We start from the raw sequence: 11,325 nt of genomic DNA, 5'->3' as shown, positions 1-11,325 counted from the left end.
TCTGTTTGGTGAGGCAGTGCTACATGTCATGCTCGTCATTTGCTATTCAGGAGTGCAGGAAAGCTGAGTGTTAATGGAATAGCCGCCATATTGGTTATCACCCAGCTTTCCCAGACCCCTGAATTGCACATGGTACTATGATAATACTGCTAGTTATAAGAACATTACTTCACGTCAGAAGTTTCTCCTTTCACATGTCACACGACGTTCCCAGCCCTCAGCGGCGGCACAGGACGCCAGCCGCACTTCTCACTACAACTCCCGACGTCCCTTGCGAGTCCGTGACGTCATCAGCAGGGGACGGTTCCTACGGCAGCCGCTGTACGAGATGATGGCGGATCCGTTGAATGTCGGGGTAAACCTGGAGGCCTTCTCCCAGGCCATTCACTCCATCCAGGCCCTGCGCTCCAGTGTCTCCCGGGTGTTTGACTGCCTGAAGGATGGCATGAAGAACAAGGAGAGCCAGGAGGCCCGGGAGAGAGCCTTCATCAGCGACTTCCAGGACAACCTGCACTGCGTCAACCGGGACCTCAAGTACGGACACTGCCGGGGAGGGGGTTGCTAAGGGCAACTGCGATGTCACATGACTGAGGGGGTGCAGTTTGGGGTCCTCTGTGTTGCATTGTGGAACTACAAGTCCCAGTATGCCATGTCTGTTCTACAACCTGTCTCCATTTTACAATATCTCTGCTTGTTGTCAGTGAATAAGAGCATCCACAGGCTGAAAACACTTAACCTAATACTTCTCACAGCTGAGGGGTTGTTGTTACAATGTATCCAGTGTAAACACATCAGCAGCACAAATCTTTTATACTTTGCAACAATGTATCAGTCTGGAGTCCTAGGTAAGCCCTCAGCTGTTAGAAGGATTAGGTCTGTACAGGTTTTCAGCCCTCTGGGTGTGAATGAGAAGTTCTTATTAGTTGACAGCAAGCACAGATCTTTTAAAATGGTACAATGACCGGAATCTTGCAGTGGCTGAATAGGGGGGCACAGCATTGATATGTGAAACTGCATGGACAGGTCACTGCCCCCCCCCACAAGACAGACACACACTTATACACACACACTTCTGAAATACTCTGTGCTGCTGTGGGAACCTTCTCCTTCCACTATATAACTCTCCCACTCCTCACATCATGGCCTTGGGAGTTGTAGTATAATAACCGGCGAGATCCGCAGTTGTTGATGACCTCGATGTCTCTTCTTTCTCCTCAGTGAACTCGAACGTCTCAGTAACTTGGTCGGGAAACCGTCGGAAAACCATCCGCTCCATAACAGCGGGTTACTGAGTCTGGATCCTGTCCACGACAAGACCCCCCTATACAGCCAGCTGCTCCAGGCCTATAAGTGGTCCAATAAGGTAAGACCACCCTGTTCATCGCCGATTACTGCGTGAGACTACAACTCCCAGCATGCTCTGACAGACACAGACAGGAAGTTGCCGGCAGACCAACGTCTTTCGGCTTTTTCCCACCAATAACATTTGTCCTATCCTCATCACTGGGACCCTCACAAGATGCTGGGAGGAGCGGACCCTCGCTGACTCTTCATTATAGCCTAAGGAGGTCTCGAAGTCCGCGTACGAGCAGGCAGCTCTTCAGTCCAGTCCGCAGGCTGGTACCCGAACCCCCCTCCTTGTGATCAGTGAGGGTCTCAGCTGTTGCGCCCCCACCAATCAAACATTTATGGCAGGGGTCAGCAACCTTGTGCACTCCAAGCTGTTGTAAAACTACGATTCCCAGCATGCCCTGACAGCCTTTGCCTGTCAGGGCATGCTGGGAATCGTAGTTTCACAACAGCCGGAGTGCCGAAGGTTGCTGTCCCTTGATTTATAGCGTATCCCAGTTCTATCTGTTTCTGGTAAAGCTGGGTGACTGCCAACATGGTCTTCATTGAAGCTAAAATAGGAGTTTTCACCCTGCTTTTCTTGAGCCATGAAGGGTAAATCCGAATATTTTTATGTCCCATTGCGGCAGCCACGCCAACGGCCAATGCAGGTGCATAAGACTCTGCCTTAAAGGTCATCCAATCTGTGTCGTTAGCACTTTCAAACACTATGCATGCTTGTAACAAACCCTCAGCGGTAATAAGTAATTGGTCTGTACAGTTTACAGCCTCTGAATGTAAAATGATTGTTTCAAATGATTGTTTCCATTCATTGACAGCAAGCAGTGAGCATGAAAATGGTGTTTGAAAGTTGCTAAACAAGATTGGATGACCCTTTAAGGCAGACGTCTTATGCACCTGCATCTGCGCCACTACAGAATTATTTGGGGGATTTGTCCGGCGATTTATTTGTCCAGAAGGGTCCAATGGGCAAAATGTTACGGGACCTCTTAATTGATGGCCTATCCTTAGAAAGGATGATTGGTAGGGACTAATGGGGCTCCCATTGATCTGCAGAATAAAGGGGCCGCGCGATCCCTCAATGTTTATCCGGGCACAGCGCCGTACATACAGGTGTGGTTGTGCCTGGTACTGCAGCGCTGTGCCTAGATTAACATTGACTGCGTCATGGCTCCTTTTTTATTCTGCTGACTGGTGGGAGTCCCGGCACTGGGAAAAATAAAAGGGTATCCTCATCATCCCAGACATGGCATATCCACCTATCGGGAGAACGAGGGTCTCCTGGCGTCCAAGTGGAGAATGAATGGCGCGGTTTTTGCAGACATGCGCATGTCTCTCCCCATTCACATCAATATGTGACTGGTGAGTGTCCGACCTCTGGGACCCCACCTGATCAGCAGAAGGAAGAGGCAGTGGAGCACTGCAGCCCCGGAGTACCCGACACACAGGGCACTGCCGCTCTGCCCCGTTCACTAGAATAGTCTGAGCTGCCGCACATGATGTCACCGCGTGAGGTACTTCAGTGAAGGGGCTTTATCACCGCAGCTGTTTCTTTCTGCTGATCTGTTCGGACCCCCATAAACCTTCAATGTAAAATCCCAGAAAACCCGTTTCAAAGTCAAATGGACTAAAGATATAAAAAAAACATGCGCCAGATGACGACTTTTACTCTCAGACGGTGAAAGTCGTCATCTGGCGCATTCATTTTTCTATTTGTAATCTCATCGCTAAAAATTTTAGATTTAGGATGGAAATACAGGGATCCAGGCGGAGAATAAATGGCGACGTTTCTGCGCACGTCTCCCCATTCGTGTCTATGGGAGTTACAAAAACAGCTGGGCAAAGCAAGTGACCCCTCTTCTTCTCATATCTGGGGGTCTTAGACGTGGGTCCCCACCTCTCAGACATCTACAGCTTATCCTGCGCAGACGCCTTCCTATAGCCCATATACTAATCGCGACTGCTAATACTCGATGGCGCCCCCCGTGGGATTTATCCTGCGTTGTCGAGCCGGTAGAAATGTTCTAATTACACTTTGCTGCTCGTCGGTGTTGATGCTGTCAGCCGTTTTCCATAGACGGCGAGTTAGGAGCCGTTTTTTTTTTTGCTTACTGCAGTAATCTGCTGAGATGAGAAGGTGTGATTGATTTATTAGTCGCCGGCAGCCGGCAGCCATTCATCTTCATACCTTCTCCTATCATTTTCCAATCTTTCAAAAGTCCAAATTGAAACTTTCCTTCTTCTGGGTTTTTATTTTTCGCCGTTGGCGCAGGACGTCGGTCGGTCGTCTAGACGCTTCATATTTTAAGCCGCATATATCAGGAGGAGGAGAGCTGACACCCCCTCATTACTCTCCGATCCGGGAGAAATGTGCAAATATCAATCGATCGTCACTTCTCATCCGCACCGGGAGATTAAAGTTCTGTTTTGACAAGTTTTTCGGACCTGGGATTAGACGCAACTCGACACCTGGGGGGGCTCGACACACCTGTCTGTCATTTTATCCTGTCTGAGGACCGCAAGACGCGGACAGAAACTTATCCTATTGCCATCAATGTGTGACTGATGGTTGTCCGACCTCTGGGACCCCCCCCACTGAATAGCAGTGCAGCCCCGAAGTACCCAACGCACCCGGCATTGCCGCTCGGCCCCCTTGACTTGAATAGTCTGAGCTGCAGTACCAGATGCAGCCACACGTGCATGGATGTCTTCACATGCGGGACTGCAGTGAAGGGGCTGGAGCGCTGAAGCTCCTTCATTCTGCTGTTCTGTTCGGACCCCCATAAATCTCCCCTTGAAGACTTTTCCAAAGGTTGGACCTTCAATGTAAAATCACAGAAAACCCCCTTTTAAAGTCAATTGGACTAAAGATATAAAAACTCATGCGCCAGGTGACGACTTTTACCCTCCGACGGTTAAAGTCGTCATCTGGCGCATTCATTTTCTATGTTATCTCATTGATATAAATGTATTTTTTTTTTTGCAGTGTAATATAGGAACGACATCTCCTTCTGTGGGGAGAGTACAGATGCATAACACGGATTCTTACAGTATAGATCTGGAAATATTTAGGGGCTGGTCAGTGAATTTACTCCGAATCCCGAACTGCGAGACTTTTTTTTTTCACTCTCCTAGTTCCTCCTGGCAGCCTCGATCACTGTGTTACTTTACACTCTGCAGCTGATAATTCCGCAGCTGCCCCTTTAAATCCATACATGGCTATAGACGTGGCTGTCATCTATTACAGCCGGGTCAGTGACTTTGGGTTGTGCTTCGGTTCTATCAGATCTTCATCTATTCCACGTTTTTTTTTTTACGCACGTGTCCGCATTAACCTTTTCTACGTGCGCGTTTCTCGATAGCCACAACTGTAGCGCGGCGCTCCGCACCCCTCACCCTCCTGCCGCGGCTCATTTTTGTGCTGTTTTGTGTTGGCCTTGGAAGCGGCAGCTGTTTTTTGCTGTTCTGTATTTTGTTTTGCCTGCATTTCAATAATTAATGACCCCCCCCCCCACCCCCATTTGCTGCCTCCACCTTGTATATTTGATGAGCTGAGATAAGGGCATCTCCCCTCTCCCTCCCGCTGCCTGTTCCTACATCACTGCTTGCTTGACTAACTTTGTGGCAGGCAGAGAGCATGCAAGGAGGGGAAACAGGCCAGGATTGTAGAGGACGCCTGTGAAGGGCAGCGAGCGAGAATGTAGAACCCGACGTCAAACTCCAGACGCTCAACAAGCCCTCGCTTGGAATTGGGGAGCCGCGCTCGCTCCGAGGTTTAGCATAATCCCTGGATCACCAACATCGGCCGCTCTGGGTGAAATGACAGAACAGGCAAATATCCGACAGCCCATCCCCCGATAGTCTGAATGTCAATAGTTAATTTAAAAAATAAAGTGACCCCCTTCACCCTCAATCAAAAGTTTAAAAAAATGGTTGCCATTCCGGTCTTCGCCACTGGGGGCGCCATCAGTATTTACCCTCAAGCACCTTGTTTGGGGGCAAGATCCAGCATTCATGTCTGTGTATTCCAGACAACACCCCTGAATACATGCAAGCGCTTCTAGCAGGCTGTCAGTGAATGAAAAGCTGATGAGATACACAGCTTTCTGTAAAAGAGGGCTCTGATACACTGTAACGAACCATTCACCTGTGTCAGTTAGACACGGTCAGAACAGGTTTGGACATGAACAAGAACGCTTCCATTCAGTGACAGCAAGTAGAGGATGAAAACCTTAACAGAACTAGCACTTTACACTGCGAAGGATTTGCTACAATTGCATCCGCACAATGTTTCTCTTGTCATGATAGTTTTACATTTGACCTGCACTGATAAATTTTATCAGACTGGGGTTCCAGGCTGTCACAGAGGATTGTGGATACAATTGTAGCAAACCCTCAGCTGTGTTTAGGTCAGAACATGATTTCAGCCTCTGTATGTAAAACAGAATTCTCCTGTTCACTGACAGCAATCAGAGATCTTGATAGTGGAGACGAATTGAAAGACCAAGTATATTTCACTCTACAGTCTTTCTTGGCCCCACCATGATTCTGGGACCCCTTAATGATTGTACGATTTGAAATGTGGCCCCAACCGAGACCCAAGGGCCCCAGTGGGCAGGTTGATGGGTTCTTATGAGGGATTGTGGAGATGAACCGATACAATGTAACTTCTTCTTTTATAATCTTGTCTTGTCACGCAGGTTTCTGGCGTCTTTGGCGCCGTTCCTCTTGCAGGGTCGCCGCGCGCTCTCCTTACGTAATTTCGTTAAGGTTTATCTGCCGTGTTAACTTCGCCCCAGGAAACATAATTTGCATGAAATCTCTGGTGGCTGCGAGCGGTTGATGCGAGATGGAAATGCTCGGCTGGATCGGCGTCTTATTTACGTGGAGGAGACGAGGAGGGCTTTGTTCCCTCCCGGCGTTCACACCAATTAAAAGAGGAAACGCCGACGACTCATTTATACTTTGTGTTAATAAAAAGGAAAAAAAAAGTGTTCAAATTACCCAAAAATTCATCGCTCAGGACGAGGCAATCACTGACGGAATATTATGACTATTAATAGGGTTTCCAGCGTCGGGGATGGCCGCCATCTTGGCCACTGACCCCCCCCCCTAACTAAATGTATCCTGCTCATAGTGACCCCCTGTATAAATGTACCCCAGTATCCTGCTCATAGTGACCCCTGTATAAATGTACCCCCCGTATCCTGCACATAGTGACCCCCTGTATAAATGTACCCCCCGTATCCTGCACATAGTGACCCCTTTATAAATGTACCCCCCGTATCCTGCTCATAGTGACCCCTGTATAAATGTACCCCCCGTATCCTGCTCATAGTGACCCCTGTATAAATGTGCCCCCCGTATCCTTCTCATAGTGACCCCTGTATAAATGTACCCCCCGTATCCTGCACATAGTGACCCCTTTATAAATGTACCCCCCGTATCCTTCTCATAGTGACCCCTGTATAAATGTACCCCCCGTATCCTGCTCATAGTGACCCCTGTATAAATGTGCCCCCCGTATCCTTCTCATAGTGACCCCCTGTATAAATGTACCCCCCGTATCCTGCTCATAGTGACCCCTGTATAAATGTGCCCCCCGTATCCTTCTCATAGTGACCCCTTTATAAATGTACCCCCCGTATCCTGCACATAGTGACCCCTGTATAAATGTGCCCCCCGTATCCTTCTCATAGTGACCCCCTGTATAAATGTACCCCCCGTATCCTGCACATAGTGACCCCCTGTATAAATGTACCCCCCGTATCCTGCACATAGTGACCCCCTGTATAAATGTACCCCCCGTATCCTCCTCATAGTGACCCCCTGTATAAATGTACCCCCCGTATCCTGCACATAGTGACCCCCTGTATAAATGTACCCCGCCGTATCCTGCTCATAGTGACCCCTGTATAAATGTACCCCCCGTATCCTGCACATAGTGACCCCTGTATAAATGTACCCCCCGTATCCTGCTCATAGTGACCCCCTGTATAAATGTACCCCCCGTATCCTGCTCATAGTGACCCCTTTATAAATGTACCCCCCGTATCCTTCTCATAGTGACCCCTGTATAAATGTACCCCAGTATCCTGCTCATAGTGACCCCCTGTATAAATGTACCCCCCGTATCCTGCACATAGTGACCCCCTGTATAAATTTACCCCCCGTATCCTGCTCATAGTGACCCCTTTATAAATGTACCCCCCGTATCCTTCTCATAGTGACCCCCTGTATAAATGTACCCCCCGTATCCTCCTCATAGTGACCCCCTGTATAAATGTACCCCCCGTATCCTGCACATAGTGACCCCTGTATAAATATACCCCCCGTATCCCGCTCATAGTGACCCCCTGTATAAATGTACCCCCCGTATCCTGCACATAGTGACCCCTGTATAAATGTACCCCCCGTATCCCGCTCATAGTGACCCCCTGTATAAATGTACCCCCCGTATCCCGCTCATAGTGACCCCCTGTATAAATGTACCCCCCGTATCCTGCACATAGTGACCCCCTGTATAAATGTACCCCCCGTATCCTGCTCATAGTGACCCCTGTATAAATGTACCCCCCGTATCCTGCTCATAGTGACCCCTGTATAAATGTACCCCCCGTATCCTGCTCATAGTGACCCCTGTATAAATGTACCCCCCGTATCCTGCTCATAGTGACCCCTGTATAAATGTACCCCCCGTATCCTTCTCATAGTGACCCCTGTATAAATGTACCCCCCGTATCCCGCTCATAGTGACCCCCTGTATAAATGTACCCCCCCGTATCCTGCACATAGTGACCCCCTGTATAAATGTACCCCCCGTATCCTTCTCATAGTGACCCCTGTATAAATGTACCCCCCGTATCCTTCTCATAGTGACCCCTGTATAAATGTACCCCCCGTATCCCGCTCATAGTGACCCCCTGTATAAATGTACCCCCCGTATCCTGCACATAGTGACCCCTGTATAAATGTACCCCCCGTATCCCGCTCATAGTGACCCCTGTATAAATGTACCCCCCGTATCCTGCACATAGTGACCCCCTGTATAAATGTACCCCCCGTATCCTGTACATAGTGACCCCCTGTATAAATGTACCCCCCGTATCCTGCTCATAGTGACCCCTTTATAAATGTACCCCCCGTATCCTTCTCATAGTGACCCCCTGTATAAATGTACCCCCCGTATCCTTCTCATAGTGACCCCTGTATAAATGTACCCCCGTATCCTGCTCATAGTGACCCCCTGTATAAATGTACCCCCCGTATCCTCCTCATAGTGACCCCCTGTATAAATGTACCCCCCGTATCCTGCACATAGTGACCCCTGTATAAATGTACCCCCCGTATCCTGCACATAGTGACCCCTGTATAAATGTACCCCCCGTATCCTGCACATAGTGACCCCTGTATAAATGTACCCCCCGTATCCTGCACATAGTGACCCCTGTATAAATGTACCCCCCGTATCCTGCACATAGTGACCCCTGTATAAATGTACCCCCCGTATCCTGCTCATAGTGACCCCCTGTATAAATGTGCCCCCCGTATCCTGCACATAGTGACCCCTGTATAAATGTGCCCCCCGTATCCTGCACATAGTGACCCCTGTATAAATGTACCCCCCGTATCCTGCTCATAGTGACCCCCTGTATAAATGTACCCCCCGTATCCTGCTCATAGTGACCCCCTGTATAAATGTACCCCCCCGTATCCTGCACATAGTGACCCCCTGTATAAATGTACCCCCCGTATCCTGCTCATAGTGACCCCCTGTATAAATGTACCCCCCGTATCCTGCTCATAGTGACCCCCTGTATAAATGTACCCCCCCGTATCCTGCACATAGTGACCCCTGTATAAATGTACCCCCCGTATCCTGCACATAGTGACCCCCTGTATAAATGTACCCCCCGTATCCTGCACATAGTGACCCCCTGTATAAATGTACCCCCCCGTATCCTGCACATAGTGACCCCTGTATAAATGTACCCCCCGTATCCTGCACATAGTGACCCCCTGTATAAATGTACCCCCCCGTATCCTGCACATAGTGACCCCTGTATAAATGTACCCCCCGTATCCTGCTCATAGTGACCCCCTGTATAAATGTACCCCCCCGTATCCTGCACATAGTGACCCCTGTATAAATGTACCCCCCCGTATCCTGCACATAGTTACCCCCTGTATAAATGTACCCCCCGTATCCTGCACATAGTGACCCCCTGTATAAATGTACCCCCCGTATCCTGCACATAGTGACCCCTGTATAAATGTACCCCCCGTATCCTGCACATAGTGACCCCCTGTATAAATGTACCCCCCCGTATCCTGCACATAGTGACCCCTGTATAAATTTACCCCCCGTATCCTGCTCATAGTGACCCCCTGTATAAATGTACCCCCCGTATCCTGCACATAGTGACCCCCTGTATAAATGTACCCCCCCGTATCCTGCACATAGTGACCCCCTGTATAAATGTACCCCCCCGTATCCTGCTCATAGTGACCCCTGTATAAATGTACCCCCCGTATCCTGCACATAGTGACCCCCTGTATAAATGTACCCCCCGTATCCTGCACATAGTGACCCCTGTATAAATGTACCCCCCGTATCCTGCTCATAGTGACCCCCTGTATAAATATACCCCCCCGTATCCTGCTCATAGTGACCCCTGTATAAATGTACCCCCCGTATCCTGCTCATAGTGACCCCTGTATAAATGTACCCCCCGTATCCTGCACATAGTGACCCCTGTATAAATGTACCCCCCGTATCCTGCACATAGTGACCCCCTGTATAAATGTACCCCCCGTATCCTGCGCATAGTGACCCCCTGTATAAATGTACCCCCCGTATCCTGCTCATAGTGACCCCCTGTATAAATGTACCCCCCGTATCCTGCACATAGTGACCCCTGTATAAATGTACCCCCCGTATCCTGCACATAGTGACCCCCTGTATAAATGTACCCCCCGTATCCTGCTCATAGTGACCCCTGTATAAATGTACCCCCCGTATCCTGCTCATAGTGACCCCCTGTATAAATGTACCCCCCGTATCCTGCTCATAGTGACCCCCTGTATAAATGTACCCCCCGTATCCTGCTTATAGTGACCCCTATATAAATGTACCCCCCGTATCCTGCACATAGTGACCCCCTGTATAAATGTACCCCCCGTATCCTGCGCATAGTGACCCCTGTATAAATGTACCCCCCGTATCCTGCGCATAGTGACCCCTGTATAAATGTACCCCCCGTATCCTGTGCATAGTGACCCCTGTATAAATGTACCCCCCGTATCCTGCACATAGTGACCCCTGTATAAATGTACCCCCCGTATCCTGCACATAGTGACCCCTGTATAAATGTACCCCCCGTATCCTGCTCATAGTGACCCCCTGTATAAATGTACCCCCCGTATCCTGCACATAGTGACCCCCTGTATAAATGTACCCCCCGTATCCTGCACATAGTGACCCCTGTATAAATGTACCCCCCGTATCCTGCACATAGTGACCCCCTGTATAAATGTACCCCCCGTATCCTGCACATAGTGACCCCCTGTATAAATGTACCCCCCCGTATCCTGCACATAGTGACCCCTGTATAAATGTACCCCCCCGTATCCTGCACATAGTGACCCCTGTATAAATGTACCCCCCGTATCCTGCACATAGTGACCCCTGTATAAATGTGCCCCCCGTATCCTGCACATAGTGACCCCTGTATAAATGTGCCCCCCGTATCCTGCGCATAGTGACCCCTGTATAAATGTACCCCCCGTATCCTGCGCATAGTGACCCCCTGTATAAATGTACCCCCCGTATCCTGCACATAGTGACCCCTGTATAAATGTACCCCCCGTATCCTGCACATAGTGACCCCCTGTATAAATGTACCCCCCGTATCCTGCTCATAGTGACCCCTGTATAAATGTACCCCCCGTATCCTGCTCATAGTGACCCCCTGT

General features: G+C 49.5%; 1 protein-coding gene across 2 annotated transcripts in view; it reads left to right on the top strand.

The window, feature by feature from the left end:
• The first annotated feature begins 277 nt into the window (after positions 1-277).
• Positions 278-11,325, top strand: part of MED27 (mediator complex subunit 27) — a 151,133-nt gene continuing 140,085 nt past the window's right edge. Inside the window, exons 1-2 of one of the 2 annotated variants that reach the window (XM_075834697.1) lie at positions 278-534; positions 1,219-1,363. In XM_075834697.1, the coding sequence (XP_075690812.1) occupies positions 329-534; positions 1,219-1,363 (351 nt within the window). In that variant the 5' untranslated portion in view covers positions 278-328. The remainder of the gene's footprint in view (positions 535-1,218; positions 1,364-11,325) is intronic. The other variant, XM_075834696.1, reaches the window with a different exon arrangement.

Source organism: Rhinoderma darwinii, chromosome 8 (assembly GCF_050947455.1).
Source record: "Rhinoderma darwinii isolate aRhiDar2 chromosome 8, aRhiDar2.hap1, whole genome shotgun sequence".
NCBI lineage: Eukaryota > Metazoa > Chordata > Amphibia > Anura > Rhinodermatidae > Rhinoderma > Rhinoderma darwinii.
This window is presented reverse-complemented; position numbering and strand designations above follow the sequence as displayed.